Source organism: Coptis chinensis, chromosome 9 (genome assembly GCF_015680905.1).
Source record: "Coptis chinensis isolate HL-2020 chromosome 9, ASM1568090v1, whole genome shotgun sequence".
Taxonomy (NCBI): Eukaryota; Viridiplantae; Streptophyta; class Magnoliopsida; order Ranunculales; family Ranunculaceae; genus Coptis; species Coptis chinensis.
In genome coordinates, this window is record NC_141464.1 from 18,553,978 (window position 1) to 18,573,500 (window position 19,523).

The 19,523-nt window shown below is 37.6% G+C and overlaps 1 protein-coding gene across 1 annotated transcript; it reads right to left on the reverse strand.

Annotated features, from left to right (window-relative positions):
- Nucleotides 1-15,438: 15,438 nt before the first annotated feature.
- LOC147475103 (uncharacterized) lies at nt 15,439-15,996 on the reverse strand. The gene has a single exon (XM_086585267.1). It carries the CDS (start codon nt 15,994-15,996, stop codon nt 15,439-15,441), a length of 558 nt encoding a protein of 185 aa, XP_086441393.1.
- Between the last annotated feature and the right edge of the window lie 3,527 nt (nt 15,997-19,523).

The window sequence follows — 19,523 nt, forward strand, 5'->3', positions numbered from 1 at the left end:
TTTAAAGCTCGGTCAAACATGAAAAGTCAAAGTCAACGCACAACGCGTAAACAACGCGCAAAAAGTCGTGAACTTCCTCGGGGACGTATCTTTGGACCCGCACTGAAATTGGGCCTACCTTACAACAAAATGACCAGCTTGAAAAGAGCTTTCCAATGGTCCAAGCTTGGACCCAATTAGAAGAGCAAAAGTGGACGAAAAGGCTATTGAAGTCAAATCCAACTGAAAAGGCCTCTGTGGACTGAAGAAATTGGGTTTTTGGGCTCAATTTTCCGGCGCAAAACATGGCTCCTCAGCCCATACACGAATTTGTGGATCTTGTCTCCTCCATATGAAGAGACAAAGACTTAGCTCTTAAGTTACTTAGTTTTTAATTAGCTTTACTTAGTCTAGATCCAATAGTTAGTTTTAGATCTAGTTAATTAGCATTAAATTAGTGTTTAGAACAAGGTTTAGTTTTTAGAATCAATAATTAGTTTGTATTTCAAGTTTTAGTTTATAATTCAATATTTGAATTCATAGATTTAGTTTGTAGCCTATATTAGAACCTTTCAATAAAAGTTTTAGTTAATTCAATTCAATTCAAGTTATTTTAATCTAGTTAGTTTAATTTAATTATGTCTTATTATCATTGTTTATTGTTAATGAACTCAATGAAACTAGGCTAAAAACTTCATTAGAGGAGTTTTATGAAGTCTATGTGAGGGTTATGATTGTTCTTCTTTAGTTTTCTTATTATCTTATGTGCTTCAAGTTCAAGTTCTATAGTTGTCTAGAGATAGAGATTATAGAAGTTGAACTAGAGAAAGGAAACTCCACAAAGAGATTTGTGGAGGAGAATTTCTCTTATGCTAATCATATCTTAGTACAGAGATTGCTAGGATTGGTTAGGGATCAATAATAAATTGTGACTTTTGTTGTTTTATCTTGTGTAGATTAATAAAGGTTCAGATTAAAATATGAGAAACTAGTTAGAATAATCATAGCTTCACATAGATGGATTAATCCTTTCTCTATGTTCTTCCAATTCATTAAATTCACCTTTTAATTGCTTAGTTAAATTAGTTTAATTTATAATTAGTTTTAGTTTAAATAAATCACAACACTACTCTCATTGTTCTCACCATTATTTCCTTGTGTTTGATTAATTGAATTCGTTTAAGTCTAGATAGATTAAGAGTGGAACGATTCCGTACTCTTTATATTGAATGAATATATATGTTTGAGAGTAGGAAATAAACAATTGATATCGTAAGAATAAGGTTAGAGTAATCTAATTGAGTTTTTACGGGTTATCAAATGGCGTCGCTGCCATCTTAAACTCATTCAGGACAAGAATTCAATTGGTTGAATCCAAGGGGCAATCCCCCATTCTCTACCCACCCACCCTTTTAATTTTTCTTTCTTCTTTCTCATATTTTTGTTACTGTTCATGCTTGAAATTCACTGTTTTAATCCGCCCTCCCTTTTGCCTTGCACAAAGCGCGCCCGCGCTCCCTTAAAATTGCGGGATCACAGTGAAGAATACTGCGGTAAAGGTATTTCTAAATTTTCAAAAATTCTGAAAATTGTCAGGAATAATATTTAATGTGTTTTTGGTTTACTGGAATATTTTCAGATTTTTCCTAGTTGGTTTACCTAGTGAACTATTACCTTCTTTACACTGTTGTAATTCAGCTTCCACACTGTAAGTGTCGGGAAAAACTATTGAGTAAGGTTAATTTTCAGTTCTAAAAATTCTAAATTTTTTACAAGAGTATCTATCCTAAGTCAGGAGTTTGAAGTAAAAATTTGACAAGTGTTTTATTTGTTTTGACCTCCTAACTAGTGGAGTGTTTCCAGTGTGTTTTTGCAGTTTTGCAAACACTTAATTTCAGGAACAACAGCAGATAAGGAGGGTTTGTAGAACTCCAATTTCTCTAAACTCTTTACAGGAATACCCATGATTTGTCAGGAGTCTCCAGTAAAATTTTGGAGATTTTTGTGTCTGTTTGGATTGGTTAACCATTCAGTTGTTTGTATTGTGTCCGAAAACTGTTTCACAAACTTTGTAGGGCAGTAGAAGGACTTTCATAGCTCCGATTGATCTGAAATTTTACAGGCTACTTGATAAATGTCTTAGAAAACTACTGTAAAAATTTCAAATTTTTTGGACCAAGATAAACTTACTGGACATTGCCAAAGGAAAGAGCACGACCTGCTCCCGTGTCAGGCAAATTATGAGCGCCCCCCGCACTCAACACACTGGAAGTCGCCTCAGGCAAGAGCGCGACCTGCACCCGTGTCAGCCAAATTTGGAGCGCACCCTGCGCTGAAGAACTTGGACCTCGAGTAAGACTAAAGTGCACCCCGCGCCCTCTTGTGTACCAGCCCGATTTTTCACAGGTTAGTTCAAGTTTTCATTTCTTCAAGTTATTCAGTGTTTCTAACATCATACAAACACTAAGATCGCGTATACAAGACACTATTCAAACGCGTAGCAAGGAGGCATTCAGGTACTCCTTCTTCCACTCCTCGCCTTTTCTGTTAGAGGAGTTTTAATTCTAGTATAATCAGGCTTGTTTTTCATAGACATAAATACCACACGCCTATCTAGAATTTCACACACTACACCTGCATCAATGGCTAAAGAACAAGAGACTCCTCTGATTTTTATAAAGCCCTAAATAATGGCCCTAAGTCGTGCATCGTTCTTGCAGACCTAGTGGGGGATTTTCGAATTCCCCCTAATATATTTAACTTGTTATTGGTTTTTCATGGTTTAGACCACGAGAAGCCTTACCAGCATATGCGTAGGATAGAACAAGTTCTCACTACATTCCATCATTCTAGCGTAAGTCCGAATCAAGTTAAACTTAGGGTGTTTCCTTTCACCCTAGCCGACAAGGCAACGTCTTGGTTAACTGCCCAAACACCAAACTCTGTGGATTCATGGGCTAATCTTGTTCAATTGTTCATGGAACAGTTTTACCTACCACTGAAGACAGATGAAATGCTTCAAAAGATTCATTTCTTCTGCCAGAGTCCTCATGAATCCTTTTCAGAGGCCTGGAATCATTTCACTGATCTTCTCATTAAATGCCCGCATCATAATCTTGCGAAAGACACGCTTGTTCGTGCCTTATTCAAGGGGCTTTTACATCATCATAAGGAGGTTCTAGATATCATGATTGGGGGGTAGTTTTCTTAGTAAAGGAGCCTTGGAGGCTTATAAATTCTTAGAAGATCAATTTAAGAAGAACAACAATTGGGGAGGTAAGGACTCTTCCCGCTCTAGTCCTTCTTTTGAGGTTAAACATGATCTTGAGCTTAAAACTCTTATCGATGCCCTCACTAAAAAGGTAGATGCCATCTCTGTTAAACAACAACCCACTCCTGTCATGAACATTAACTCTACTCGTTGTAATGTCTATTTTAGTCTTGAGCATTCCGACTTCTATTGTCCTCTTGTCTATGCACAACCACCACCACAACCATCATCACTTCAACCAGTTAACTCAACATCAAGGACAAGGAAACTTAGGTGACCAGAATAGAGGTTTAGTGCCCATGACCCAGAACTATCAACATCAAGACATGAACGCTCAACAAGCCTTAATTCCAATCCAACCATCTACAGACAAAGTAATAGTGATCTTGTTGGAAAAACAAAATCAAATTATGCAACAAAACTCCAACTTGATGAAAGATCAGCATGATCAAAACTCTAATATGATGAAACAAACGATGCAAATGATGCAGTCTTTGTGCCAAGAGGTTATTGACATTTCTCTTAACCAAAATAATAACCAAACAGGCGTGTTTCCAGGTCAAGCAGTGCCTAATCCTAAGTTAACAAACACCGTCTTCGAAATAAATAGTATTCACTCTAATGGTAATATAAACCAAGGGGACCTATAGGCAGTCACTACCTTTCGTTCAGGGAGAGTAGTTGATAACAAAGTAACTATGCTTGAAGACCACCCGCAAACAGAAGCTGAAAATGAAACCATACCAAATATTGTAATAGAAATTGAAGACCCTACAACTGTAGAAGTACCAGTTAAACCACAACCAAAAGGGAAAACCTTATAAGATCCAATAATAGAAATTGAAGACCCTACACCTGTAGAGGTTCCAATATGGACACCTAGATGGAAAACGGCTAAAAATAACGCAAAGACTAATAATGCTTTTGAACCTTATGCTAAATATAAAGATAAACTACCGTATCCCCAGAGACTAGTTGTGTCTAAAAAGGACGAGAATTTTGATGAGATTAGGGAAGTATTTAAAAATCTGACTATAAACCTACCTTTTCTAGATGCTATAAAAAGTCTACTTGGACACACTAAGTTTCTAAAAGAGTTGTGCACAAAGAAAAGGAAAACCAACATACCCAATGAAGCCTCCTTAACTGAACAATATCCCTATTTATCTGAACATAACGGAATTGTTAAGTACAAAGACCCTGGTCGTCCTACTGTACAATGCACCTTAGGTGATACCTTCATAACAACTGCTTTATTAGACCTGGGAGCAAGTGTTAACTTACTCCCTTTTTATTTATATAAAAGCAACTAGGTCTAACAAAACTTCAACCAACCAAAATGACTTTACAGCTAGCCGATCGTTCTATTAAGTATCCCAAGGGTGTAGTTGAAAGCATTCTCGTTAAAGTTCAGGATTTTTACTATCCAGCCGACTTTGTTATTCTCGACACAGAAGTTGCTCATGATTCCATTCCCATCATCTTAGGGCGCCTTTTTTTGGCAACCGCCAATCCAAATCAATTGTCGGGATGGCTTAATGACTATTTCTTTTGGGAATCTTTCTATGGAAGTTAACATGTTTAGACAAAAGCAGGGACAACTAGGTTTGCCTATAGAAGGAGAAGTGAAGTTCATTGAGAGTTTTGTAACTCACATTAGTGCGGCTGACGCTTTAGTCCCCACACTAGTAGATACCCCTCTTATGGAAGAAGACAATGATCACAATTTCTACTCCCTCGACGCTGATAACATCGAGGAAGATTTCCTTCGACTCTTTTGTAATCCTTCTTTGCCACTTCGCAAGTCCCCTCCTATTGACATCCACTCATCTCTTGACGCCATGACGGAAGAAGAATTTTTCACCCTCTATCCCAGTGATTCTTCTTACCAACCTATTGAGGAATGTCTTGCATATCTCAAGGCCTCTGATGATATAGAACTAAGAACACTAGTTGAGCACCATTCACCCACCTCACATCCTTATGTCACTCATTTACCTTCCATCACGAATGTTCCTCGCCCTCTACCTTTTCAAAGAACCATTGAGTTTGTACTTGACCTTCTTGTTTCTCCTATGCGTCATAACTATCTAAACCCATCTGGTGAAGAGGTAACACCCAAGGACAAGCCATCTAACACTTTTTCATTTTTTCCATTCCTTCCTTCTCAAAATTATCCACATCCCACGTATCTTCCACAACCATCAATTTTCTCACGTTCATTCACTTGACATCCCTTTCGTAGGAGGACAAAGAAGAAACTGTATGCTCGATTAGGTTCTATATCTATCAGGCTTCGCTCTCATTCCATTAAGCCACGTCATAGGAAATCTTGGTGCTTAATTTTGTTTGATAGTGCTTTCCATGTTAACTATTTATGGAAAGATCCACAATTATTTAGATTATTGATATATGGTAAACTGCATGGTAATACATATATATCACATTAAGTCTAGGGAATCTGACTTTAAAAGACCCAAGTTTTTGTACAATACCACTTTTCTCGTATAGGCCAAACAAAAATTTTCAAACTTAAAAAAAGTTTTCTAATTTTGTTTGGGGGTGGCGTATTTTGATATTTCATTTCAAAACGTTTTGCCACCCATTGTCTGTCATGTTTACTCCAATTTAGTTAGTACGTAATAGTTTAATTGTGCTTCATGTTATCATATCACCTTTTATAATATTTCTGTTATAGGTACTGCCAATTTTTGTCACGTTTCTATGGTAAATTCTTTCCTTATCTCTTTACACTTTGAGGACAAAACGTTTGATTGTTTTGGGGTGGGATAGAAATATTTGCAAAAATTAGGCATTTTTAGGATGTAAATTACGCACTTTTCTTTATAAAATATTAAAAATCATAAATATTGTTTATACTAGGCACTTAGTGATAATGATATTGTTCCCTTCTCCATGATGATATTAGTCTAGAAATCTCACGTAGTACTTGAATTCGGATTTAATTTTTGAAACATATATTAATACATATGTAATAGTCATTGCATCTTTTCACGAACATCTTGCATGAGCATCTTTGATTGTACTTGGTAGTATTTTTCTGAGACCTAGGTTAGAGTACTTAATACATATCTTGTGAGCATCTAGCCTAAAAGCCTCATAAGAGTGAAATATCTGAATGATGACACAAGCGAGAAGTAAATTCCGAGTAGAGAAATCACACATGCACTTACTTGATCACCACACCATATCCTAAGCGAGAATTTAGGCTCTCTTTAGATCGATATAGTCAGAAATTCACACCTATATGAAATTTATTATCCGCTAGTTGCCCCACTGAGCCTTTCATTAACCTTTTCACAAACCACAAATCTTTTACCCAATAAAACAAAATAAAAAATAAAATCAGCCTACCTATCTTGATAAGTATGAGAAATAGCATGAGTGAAGAAAAGAGAAAAGAAAAACCTGTGTAAAAAAAAAAAATTAGTTAGTTGCTTCAAAAAAGAAAAAGAAAAGAAGTTTCCATCCAAAGAAAAGAAAAGAAAATAAAAATAAAAAAAATAAAAACTCCAAAAATAGAATAAAAGGAGTAAAAAAGCCGAAATAAAAAGGCTAAGGATGGAAACAAAGTGTAGAAGCAAAAGAACAAGGTTTTCTCTAGTACATAATATGAAGACCCTATGTTCGCAGACTTGTCTTTTTGAATATCCATTTTTTTCCTTCTTTAACCAATACCTACGCCCCGTATCACCTAATAAAGACCTCTAGCCCAATTAGGAATAGGTTGGTGTGATAGTAACTGGTAGATGTGTTTGATCGACCTCGGCTTCCTTGGATTGTCATTGAGATTGTGAGGAAATATGTGCCCACTGCACACTAGAGTTAGCAAACTTGAGTGGAAAAATCAGAGTGTTATGTGTTTTGACACGTTCCTTATGAGAACCTATAGCACGCTACCCAAAAGTTTCAGAAACGGACCTGCCATTGCATTTCATATCATAGTTCATTGTATAGTTGTTTATCTTAAGATGATTTGATTATTATGCATGTATTAGTTTAAGTTTTAGAATGATCATTCTTGTTTAAATACTAGTGAGATGTATAGATCATTGAGACATAAATAAGGAAACAATTAATAGTTTTATTTCTTAGTCGTTGTAGTATAGATAAAGTTTGTGAGTACCTTCACTGGAAAACTCTCACGAGGCTATAACTTGTCCACTAGGAAATTCCTAGTGGTTTAAGGCCTTGTTGCATATGGTTAATGCAATAGCACTCAGTGAAATGAGATTAGTTAGAACTCCATTTTTGGTCACTTATTCTAATTTCTCATATTTGCTTAAGGACAAGCAAAATGATGTTTGGTGGTGGTTTGATAAGAGCCCAAAACTGTAGTTTTAACCCCTTTAACAATATCGTTTTTGACCAATTATGTGATTAATAAGTAGGCTTAAATACAGAAATATGCAACGTACTTAGGTCCTATTAACACTTGTATCAACATAGAATTTTTTTTCACAAACGTATCAATGTACTATGCCCGATTTCACAAAAATAGCAATCCGTTAGGATTAAATGATGAAAGTGATGATTGTTGTTTTGTTTCAATTTTGTTTTATTTGTATTTTCCACTTGGCATGCCACATCAGCATTTTCTACCAACTCAGCATTTCCACCTCAGCGTTTTTTTTTCATATTACTTTTTTATTATTATTATATATATATGTTTTATTTTTTTTTTTTGATACTATATTTTTTATTTATTTATAGTTAAATGAATTAAAAATAAATTAATAAAATAATTTTGAATTAATAAATATATAAAAAAGAATAAATTAATAATTATATAAAAAATAAAGAAATATATAAATAATATATTATTTTATTTATTATATATATTTGAAAATTATTTAAAAAACTATAAATAATAAAAAAGAATTATAATATATATATATATATATATATATATATATATATATATATATTTATTTATATATTTCTTTATTTATATATTTTATATTATAATCTGTTTTTATAATTTATAGTTTTTTTTATAATTTTCAAATATATATAATAAATAAAATAATATATTATTTATATATTTCTTTATTATTTATATAATTATTTTATTATTAATTTATTATTTTTTATATATTTATTAATTCAAAAAAATTTATTAATTTATTTTTAAGTCACTTAACTATAAATAAAAAGAAGAAATAAAAAAATATAAAATATAAAATATATATAATAAGAAAAAGTAATATGAAAAAAAACAAAAAAAAAAAAATACTTGCTGAGGTGGAAATGCTGAGTTGGTAGAAAATGCTGATGTGGCATGCCAAGTAGAAAATACAAATAAAACTAAATTGAAAAATCAATGACACATCATCACTTAACTGACGGATCCTAACGGATTGCTATTTTTGTGAAATCGGGCATAGTACATTGATATGTTTGTGAAAAAATAATTCTATGTTGATACAAGTGTTAATAGGACCAAAATACGTTGCATATTTCTGTATTTAAACCTTAATAAGTAAGAGTTAGTACTGCTATCGTATTCTTATGTATTTCAGGTATTGAAGTTGAATATATACAAAAATGCGCCCCTTTTGCTAGATAAAGGAGCAAGGGTTGGTTGCTAAGAAGTTCTATGATAAAATGTCAAGATTCCAGGAGAAAATGCCTTTTTAAAGCCCAGTCAAAGCTGAAAAGTTAAAGTCAACGCCGGGCGCGAAACAAATAAGACAAAGTCAAGAGAGAACTTCCGGGCGTATCTTTGGATTCAGACCTCGGAATTAGTCCTACCTTACGTCAAATCGACCAGCTCGAAAAGAGCTTTCCAATGGTCCAAGTCTTGACCCAATTAGAGGAGCAAAAGTGGACAAAAAGGCTATTGAAGTCAAATCTAACTGAAAAGGCCTATGTGGACTAAAGAAATTGGGTTTTTGGGCTCGATTTTCTGGCCCAAAACATGGCTCCTCAGCCCATGCACGAATTTGTGGATCTTGTCTCCTCCATATGAAAAGACAAAGACTTAGCTCTTAAGTTACTTAGTTTTTAATTAGCTTTACTTAGTCTAGATTCAATAGTTAGTTTTAGATCTAGTTAATTAGCATCAAATTAGTGTTTAGAATAAGATTTAGTTTTTAGAATCAATAATTAGTTTGTATTTCAAGTTTTAGTTTATAATTCAATATTTGAATTCATAGATTTAGTTTGTAGCTTCTATTAGAACCTTTCAATAAAAGCTTTAGTTAATTCAATTCAATTCAAGTTATTTTATTCTAGTTTAGTTTAGTTTAATTATGTCTTATTATCATTGTTTATTGTTAATGAACTCAATGAAACTAGGCTAAAAACTTCATTAGAGGAGTTTTATTTTGTCTATGTGAGGGTTATGATTGTTCTTCTTTAGTTTTCTTATTGTCTTATGTGCTTCAAGTTCAAGTTCTATAGTTGTCTAGAGATAGAGATTATAGAAGTTGAACTAGAGAAAAGAAACTCCACAAAGAGATTTATGGAGGAGAATTTCTCTTATGCTAATCATATCTTAGTATAGAGATTGCTAGGATTGGTTAGGGATCAATAATAAATTGTGGCTTTTGTTGTTTTACCTTGTGTAGATTAATAAAGGTTAAGATTAAAATATGAGAAACTAGTTAGAATAATCATAGCTTCACATAGATGGATTAATCCTTTCTCTATATTCTTCCAATTCATTAAATTCACCTTTTAATTGCTTAGTTAAATTAGTTTTAGTTTAAATAAATCACAACACTACTCTCATTGTTCTTACCATTGTTTCCTTGTGTTTGATTAATTGAATTCGTTTAAGTCTAGATAGATTAAGAGTGGAACGATTCCGTACTCTATATATTGAATGAATATATATGTTTGAGAGTAGGAAATAAACAATTAATACCGTAAGAATAAGGTTAGAGTAATCTAATTGAGTTTTTACGGGTTATCAGCCACCCATGGATATCACTAAGATAAAACTATTCGACAATGACTCTAATGATGTGGTGACGAAAATTCCTGCTACCGCCGCTGTCTTTATGCCGGCCGCAGCTCCTTCTACTGCCAAAACCTCATCTGGTGAGCCTCCCAATAAACGGAGCCGAATTTCCACATCTGCAGAACCAATCCCTACCATTTCTCCTACCTCCTGGGCTCACCACCCTGGCAAAGAACTTGCCACTTCCACAAAATGGGGCTACCACTTCTGAGATCTTTCGCCCCACTTTCAAGGTTCGCAGCCGCCATGTCACCATTGCGGATTCCACTCTGAGAATCCGGCCGTGGCCTCAGCAATGTTCTACGACTCTCACCTTCCCTGCGATATTGCCCATACTGAAGGGGGATCATTTGAGCAACATTGAACCTCTCTCTATACTAGCTAGGAGAAGGTAACCACCTCTTATAGTGTGTGTCAATCTTTCGTATCTCCTTTGATCCTTTATCTTCTTTTATTCTAATCGCTACTTCGTACCTAGGTGGGCTTGGATGTTTCATATATGATTTGTGGCCTTTTCTTGTTTATGAATACCGTGGAAATATTGGAGAAGGAGGTTAGTGAACCTAATAGACTGTGGGCTTCTTGTGCTCGTCTCCAAATGGAGTTGGACGCCGCAGTGATGGCTAAGCTCTAGGTTGAGGACGAACTTGAGGCTGCATACCAGCAGTACATGGATGGTGTGAATGATTGCTTGGGCAAGCAGCGTGAAACACTCCTCCTCCAGCATAACGACAATACTGACTCTCTCTCCCGTCACCATGCCGAAAGCACTGAGGCCCTCCTTCTGCAACATAAAAAGGACATGGAGCAGCTACAACTACGCTTCAAGGCGCAGGCCGACAAATGGGTGGCCAAGAAGCTCCGCGAAGAGCATGCCCATCTTGCCAAAGAAGGTCGCCTCCTCCCAGAAAAGCCCTTGTCTCCTACACATGAGGGTCATGATGCTGCGCCTATCACCGAGGACATTACTCCTTCCACCCTTGTTCCAGAGGACGCTACTATTGAGGATACTACGTCTGAACCAGCGGCGGTTCCTACTGAAGCAACACTCACAGCTGACACCTCCACCACCGACTTAGATTAGCTCAAATATAAATATATGACTATGTTCTAGAGTTCAAAGCTTGTATCTATTTTGCCATCTTTGCTTGTAACTGAACTTGTTGCTTGCAGCATCCACTATTTTGTTTTACTGTGTTTATTTTGCTTTCATTATTTTTCCTCCAATTTTATACCTCCCCTACTCTACCATGATAATTAGAATTTTGGTTTATGTACTCTCCTCCCTTTATATCTACCACTTGTAGTTTTTATTTTGATATACGCCCGTTTGGTTTTATGTGCTCTCTCCCATTTGCAATCCCTGCTCTCGGGACATTTCCTCTATGCCTCGTAGCTCGAGTCCCATGGACTGGCTTGTGGAAGGCTCCCCCCTTTCCTTCCTGTAGATTGCACTCTGCAATTTGGGAGCAACTCACTTTGCCCCCAAGTCATAATTGACCTCTCGTGGTCGCGATACTCCTAGTGTAGTAGAGGGCCCCTCCCTTCCCTAGATTGCACTTTGCAACCCATTGTATGCTCCGTCTCCCATTGTGTAGCCAAATTTATTTCATAAGATGGTGTTTAGTAGTATCTCAAAAGTGCCGTTGTATTATTTATATTGCATATGATGCTTGCCTCGCAAGCCAAACTCACATTGTGATTACAAGTAAATTTTTTTCAACAACCTCACATTCCACGGTTTCTCTATCACCTTTTTTCTTTGGTTTGAAGCTTGTATGTGCCAGAATCTCCCTTTTTCACCACGGTGTAAGGTCCTTCCCAGTTAGGACGTAATTTTCCATCACTTTCTTTTCTCGTGTTAGGAGTCACCCTGCGCAACACCAAATCTCCTACTTGAAACTACTGTGGCCTCACTCTTTTGTTATATTGTCCTTGCAGCCTTCTCAGTGATACTCCTCTAACCTGATCTGCGCAATGTCCCTTCTCTCTTCTGCCAAGTTCAAATCCCTTGACAATATGCCCCAGTTTGTTCCATTTTCCATGGCTCGGGTTCTAGTTGTGGATGCCACCATTTCTGAAGGGATCACTGCTTCCACCCCATATGCTAACGAGAATGGCATTTCCCCAGTGGAGGTCCGCGGCATAGTACGGTATGCCCACAGTACATGGTTTAGTTTATCTGCTCATGCCCCTTTCCTATCTTCCAACTTCCTCTTGAGGTTTTTCATAATGGTTTTGTTAGACAACTCTACCTACCCATTGCCCTCGAGATTGTATGGAGCAGAGAATCCCTGTTTCACCTTGTACACCTATAAGAATGCCTTCACCTTTGATCCAGTGAACTGTGTCCCATTATTTGCGATTACCGCATACGGCAGTCCGAACCTGCATATCACATTCTCCCACAAGAATTTGGTAACTTGCTCCTCCTTGACTTGCTGTAGAGGGATAACTTCCACCCACTTGGTGAAGTAATCCATCACTGCCAGCATAAACCTCTTTTTGTCGCTAGCCATGGGAAGTGGCCCCACTATGTCCATTGCCCACAGGGCGAAAGGCCATGGACTCAATATATTGTGTAGAGGCTCAGCAGGTGCAAATATTAATTGTGAGAACATTTGGCATTTCTCGTATTTCTTAGTGTACTCTACAACATCTCTCTTTATGTGTGGCAAGAAATACCCCTGTGTTAACAACCGGTGTGTTGTAGTTCTCCCAGCAGAATGACTACCACAATCTCCCTCATACAACTCCGCCAGCACTTTTTGCTCCCACATCGGATCGAGGCATTTTAGCAAGGGTCATTTGAAGTTCTTTCGATATAGTTCTCCCCCCAACACAGTGTATCTCTCGGATGTTTGTTCCAATATTTGCTTTTCCTTTTTATCTTCTGTCACGGCTCTGGACAGGAGCCATTTGATTAGGTTGATCGATCCACCCACTTTCAGCCTCCTCTATCTGTAACACTCCCTTACTTTCTGTGGTACTGGGTTTCTCTAGCCTTCTCACATTTATAATCCTTACCTTTAACCCTGGTATTACCGCAGCCACATAGGCTAACGCATCCGCATGCCTGTTCTCTCTGCGACCTAGATATATAAACTTAACCTTTCGAAACTTTTCTGCTCTTTTTCTCAACACCTCCAAGTACTTTGCCATCCGCGACCAACGGGTGACGAATCCACCATTCATTTGACATATGACCAAGTTGGATTCGAAAATACTATTACCTCCTTTACTCCCTAGTCCTCAGCCATTTTCAATCCCGCTATCACGGCTTCATATTCTAACTTATTTTTCGATGCTGCAACCCCAACTTCATTGTCAGCTCCATTCGGGTATCGTCTGGTGTGACCAATACTACCCGTATTCAGCTGCCTAAATCTGTTGCTGATCCATCTATGAATATCCTCCAACCATTCCTCTCGTACCATGGATCCAGAAGGTCCAGGTGAGGCCCACTCTCAGGCTCCATGATCATCTCTTTCCCCCAAGTGGGATCTTTAGCTGGAAATTTTGCCAAGAACTCTGCCACAGCTTGTGCTTTCTCCGCAGTTTTGACCTGATATTGGATTTTGTAGGAGTTGAGCATTACAGCCCACTTCAACATTCTTCTCGATTTCTCGGCTCCCAATGCTTGCTTGAAGGGAAAATTCGTTAATACCACGACTAAGTGCGTTTCGAAGTATGGTTTCAACTTTAGCGCCGAGATGATCAACGCCAAAGCATACTTCTCAATTCTGCTATACCGGGTTTCTGCGTCTAGTAAAGTTTTATTCTGGAAGTAGACTGGCTTCTCTATCTTGTTGACCATTTTGATGAGAACTGAAATGATTGCATACTCTGATACCCCCAGATACAGATACAATTTCTATCCCTACTCTGGACTCGACAGTAAAAGGGCCTGTCCCAAATATCTTTTCAGATCCTAGAACGCACTCTCACACTCCACGGTCCACTAGAAATCTGGGGTACTTCTCAATAATCTATAGAACGGTCTGCATTTGTCAGATGATTTGGAAATGAATCGGTTCAATGTCGCCACCCATTTTGCTAACCGCTGCACCTTTTTGACATTTTGGGGCGGCGACATCTCCACTAAAGACCTAATTTGATCGGGATTGGCCTCTATGCCGTGATGTGTGACAATATATCCAAGGAACTTCCCTGTGGTAACTCCGAAGGTGCACTTCTCCGGGTTAAGCTTCAATATGTGTTTCCGCAATATGCTAAAAGTTTCGCAGAGTCCTTCTAAGTGCTCCTTTTCAGTCATACTCTTTTCTACCATGTTGTCGATGTAAAGTTCTATCCCCTTTCAAATTTTACCCTCTAACATCTTCTCTCCTAATCTCTGGAAAGTGGCCCTACCATTCTTTAACCCGAATGGCATCCTCGTATAACAATATGTCCCTCATTCCACCATGAAAGTTGTCTTCTCCTGATCCGATCCGTACATCGCGACCTGATTATACCCCATAAACGCATTCATGAAAGAGAACACTTTGAAACCTGCTGTTCTATCCACTAGTTCATCTACCCACGACATCGGATAACTATATTTTGGACACTCCTTGTTTACATCTGTGAAGTCGACGCACATCCTGATCTTTCCATTCTTTTTCGGTACCGCAACCACATTTGTTAACCACTCGGTGTACTCAACTTCCTTTATTATTCCTGCCCCTTTCAGCCTTTTAATCTCCTCCTGTATGTCTTCCGCATACTTGGGCCTTATACTTCTCATCTTTTGCCTTACGGGCTTCGGGTCCGCATTCATGTGCAGGTGGTGACAAGCAAATTTGGGGTCTAACCCAATTATATCTTCGATTCCCCATGCGAATACGTCCTGACTTTATGCTAGGAACTTAGTCATCTTACTTTTCCATTCCTCTGGTAAATTCGATCCTATTGATACAAACTTCTCTTCTTCCCTGACTCCCATGTTCACTATTTCAATCTCATCCAAGGTTCTCGACTCCCCAGGAGGCTCGTGCTCTTCCTCCGCGGCCTCACTCTATAATTGCTAGGTGTTCATTTTCCCAGGGGCTGAACACTCCCCCGGTACCTCGTGCATCTTACTTTTCACCGTTACCTAATGGATATTCTGTTCTGACACTTGATCTCCACGGACTTCCTGCATTTCACTAGCCGTTGAGAAGCATATCACTTGGTAATACGTGGATGGCACCGCTCACATTTAGTGTATCCAACGCCTCCCCAGGATCGCGTTATACTGCGAACTCGATTCTACCACCATGAACCTGGTGAAAATTATCACCGGTCCCATCGTTACTGGGAGCAGGAGCTTTCCCATAGGCTCTGTCATGCTTCCGTTGAAACCATATAGGTTGGTCAATAGTAGCCTCAACTGCTTTGCATCTATTCTTATTTCTTCCATTGCCCCTTTAAACAATAAATCCACTGAGCTACCATAATCAATCAACACCCTCTTCACCAAATAGTTACCCATTGCCACCGTAACTACCAAGGCATCATCATGGGGGGAGTCCACTGCCTTAAGGTCTGCCGCTGAAAAGATAATCTGATCCTTTGCCGTCACTGTCCTAGTAACGGACCGGGAATAACTGTTTGCTTCATTAACCTGCTGAATGCTCATTGTACGCATGATTGTCTCTCTGTGAGCATTGCAACTCAACTCCTCATCGCTAAATATAACATTGATTGTTCCTAAAATCCTAGCTATTGCCGGTTCATGTTTGTCTTTTGGGGTCTCTTTCACAAACTCTGCCAGCATACCTTTTTCTATCAATCTCTGAATCAGCCATTTTAATGCATAACAATCATTTGTTTCATGGTTTCTCACCTGATGGTATGCACAATATGGTTTACTTGCAATCTTTGTTGGTGTGCTGCGAGGTCCTTCATAATACAGGAGATTTTTTATTAGAGGCAAGATCTCATCCAACGACCTATTCAGCGGAGTGTTCTCCACCCCGCGGTATGGCTTTCTGTCCTTACTCTCTCTCCTAACCATGTCTCGGTTCCTCTATGGCCACGATGAGTCCCTGTTGTGCCCCTTCCTTTCTCTATCTGATGTCTGCTTCTCCTGTGGTCATCACTCTTTTACAAGGACATCACGGCCTTCCCCGTCCTTTTGACTTCCTTTTGCATAGTGTCCTCATATCGTATGTACTTCTCCACCCTTGGATAAAGGTCATGTAAGGAAGCGATCTCGTTCTTCGCCACAAACTAATGAACTTTGGTTCCCAGGCATAATCCCCTTTCAAAAGCTATCACCGCGGTCCTCTCGTCCAAATTCTCCACTTCAGTGTCTCAGGCATGAATCTACATAGATAATCTCTCACTGATTCCACGGATCTCTAACGAACATTAAACAGGGACACGATATCAACCGTATGCCTTTTCAAATGTATAAAGTGGTCTATGAAAGCATGTTCTAACTCTTGAAAGTTGCTTATACTCGGCAAATGATAATACCAATCCGAAGCTCCCCCCCCCCTTTAAGCTAGTGGGGAACATCATACGCCGTAGCTGATCAAGCCTAAAATATGTATTTCTATCCCCTTACAATGTTTCAATTCAGTCAATATTATGATCAATAACGTAGAATAACCACCTTCTTATTACCTTTCAGGTTACAAGCCTATTCTAGAACTAAAAACCTCAAAGTATACATTCTAAAGTCAAAAGGAGCTTAAAAGGGACCAATTGGAAAGATCAGGAGAAAGTGCTAAAAGTCAACTGCTAAACGTCAAAGGTCAAAGTCAACGGTCAAGGTCAAAGTCAACATCAAAGGTCAAAGTCAACGGTCAAGGTCAAAGTCAACTGAATGACCTAAAAAGTCAAAAGCTCAAAACATCATTCTAAGACTGCTATGATCAAGACCCAACTCCTTCCAAGACTTGGACTCTACAAAGGAAGCTGCAGAAGACAAAAGGCTAAAGCTGCTATTAGACATGGGTTTAGGCCCAAGGCCCACTCCACTTAAGAAAGCTAAAGAAAGTTGTCTAGAATTAGGTTTCTTAAAGTTTAAGAAATTAGATGGCTAAAAGGGTCAATCTCTTCACACTATATAAGTGAAGAGATGGCTCACTTTTAGAACCCTCTTAGATTGACAAACCAAGTAGCATTTTACTTGTTTTAATATAATTAATTTTTATTATTGTCTTTATTGCTTTTAATTAAGTGTTTTTTTATTTTCATGTTCTTCAAGCTTTGGTTGATGAATTAAGTTCTTATTGTCTTCAATACAAAGTTTCAACCTTGTCTTCTACCTCATTATTTTTCTAATTTTGCATCAAAACCCCAAAACACTAGTCATACTCATTTGACATGTTCAAATGAGTATAACATTGTGAGCAAGCTATCCCAACTAAATCATTCCATACATGTTTTCTCTATTAAATCAAGAGTTTATGACTATTTAGTATCACGTACTTTCATTTTTTTTCCCTAAATGGTACCTGTACTTTGTTTCTCGCCTATTAGTATCACGAACTCTTAATTTGTTTCAATTTAGTACCTCCGTCTATTTTCCATCTCAATCCGTCTAATTTGTCTAACGACACTAAATACGAGATTAACGAAATTTTGTCCAATTTGAGTTTCTACGATTTACTATATGACAAAGATAACGGAGAAGACATGGTTGCCTAAAGCTTGGCGATCAGAGCTTCGAGAAGTATCATTTAAAATAAATAGTATCCCGAACGATCAGCTTAAGCTAGCTGCAAACGCCATGTATTCTCCAGGAATTGAGTAAACATAAGCGGTTGGGATTCCTACCTTCAGTATTTGTTAACAATCAATCTCAGTATTCCCTTTCTGATCTCTTTAACCGAATGGGAGGAGGCCCATTTTACTTAGACCGATGGCATCGATGTCGTAGCCCTGAAACGAAAGGAAAGTGATCGAATAAGGGCAGGCCTGTTTGAATCGATCAGCAAAAAGCTCTTCGGTCAGTTTCCATGGAAGTCTCTTGAAAACTTGTCGAATCTTGTTTACTTTAGTGTTGGAGATAATCCGTTCGATATCAGTCTATTTCCTTTAGAAGTTTTGAAGTTGAAGAAGCTTTATAGACTGTATCTAACGAATTGTAATTTGGAAGGAAGAATTCCGCTCGGGCTTGGGGATCTAACATAAATGAACAACCTCGAGCTTTTGGGTAATCATTTAACAGGCGAGATTCCAGAAGATATTGTGACACTTATGAAGCTATGGCAGCTGCAGCTCTATGACAACAATCTCTATGGAAAATTTCCTGTTGGATTCGGAAACTTATATGAGTTAATGTACTTTGATGCTTCGAATAACAATCCTGAAGGAGATTTGATCGAGTTGAAATCATTCAAAAAGATTGATAGTTTGCAATTGTTTGAGAACAAATTCTCGGTAATATTCCAAAAGAATTTGGTGATTTCAAGAATCTAGTCGGTATCTCACTTTACAAGAACAAGCTTACTGGTCCTCTGCCTTAGAACTTAGGTTATTGGTCAGATTTCGATTTCATTGAAGCTTCTGAGAATTTGTTAACTGGACCGATTCCACCAAACGAGTGTTATGTGATTGTCAAGCTCTGAGTGAATGGAAAAAATCAAAATTTTGTAAATCTCGTATTTAGCGCCGTTAGATAAATTAGACGGATTGAGATGGAAAACCGACGGAGGTACTAAATTGAAACAAATTAAGAGTTCGTGGTACGAATAGAAAGAGGTTTTTCAAACCATAAAACCCCTTCTTCCTAGCAAATGATCTAAGATGAACAACACACCCAATACCACTATATAACAACAATTAAATGGTGCCACCGTCATGGATATAAACATAAGGAGGAAGATGGAGCCAAAAATCACTCTTTGAACTCTTCTTCTCAATCTTATTTTCAAGTTTATCAAGTTTTTATTTATTTATTTTCGTTACTAATAATTCTTTTTCGTGTACTTCGAGTAAACTTTTGAGCAAACGGAGCTTGGGAATAGCACTAGTCGGTTTACTAGAGACTGCTGGAGAAAAACGAGCCAAAATAGTGCAAATCGACTCGCGCTCGTGCCTGCCAACCACGCACCTGTCAGACCCGTGCCGCACCTCACTTTTCTCTAACGAAGATTTTGTTGGCTCAGAATCTTCATATGTAAGTTAGCTTTAATCCCCCTAGTCATTTTAATTCAACTGTGAGTAGATAAAAAGTAGATATATTTGCAAAGTTTTGAGTTTTTAAAACCAAAAATTCAATTAAAAAAGAAATTAAATTTTTTTATTAATTTAAATGAATTAGTAATCCATTAGTAAAGTTAAACATTA

Coding starts and splice junctions, on each gene's coding strand:
- LOC147475103 (XM_086585267.1), bottom strand. CDS start 15,996: ATGCTGGCAGAGTTTGTGAAAGAGACCCCAAAAGACAAACATGAACCG.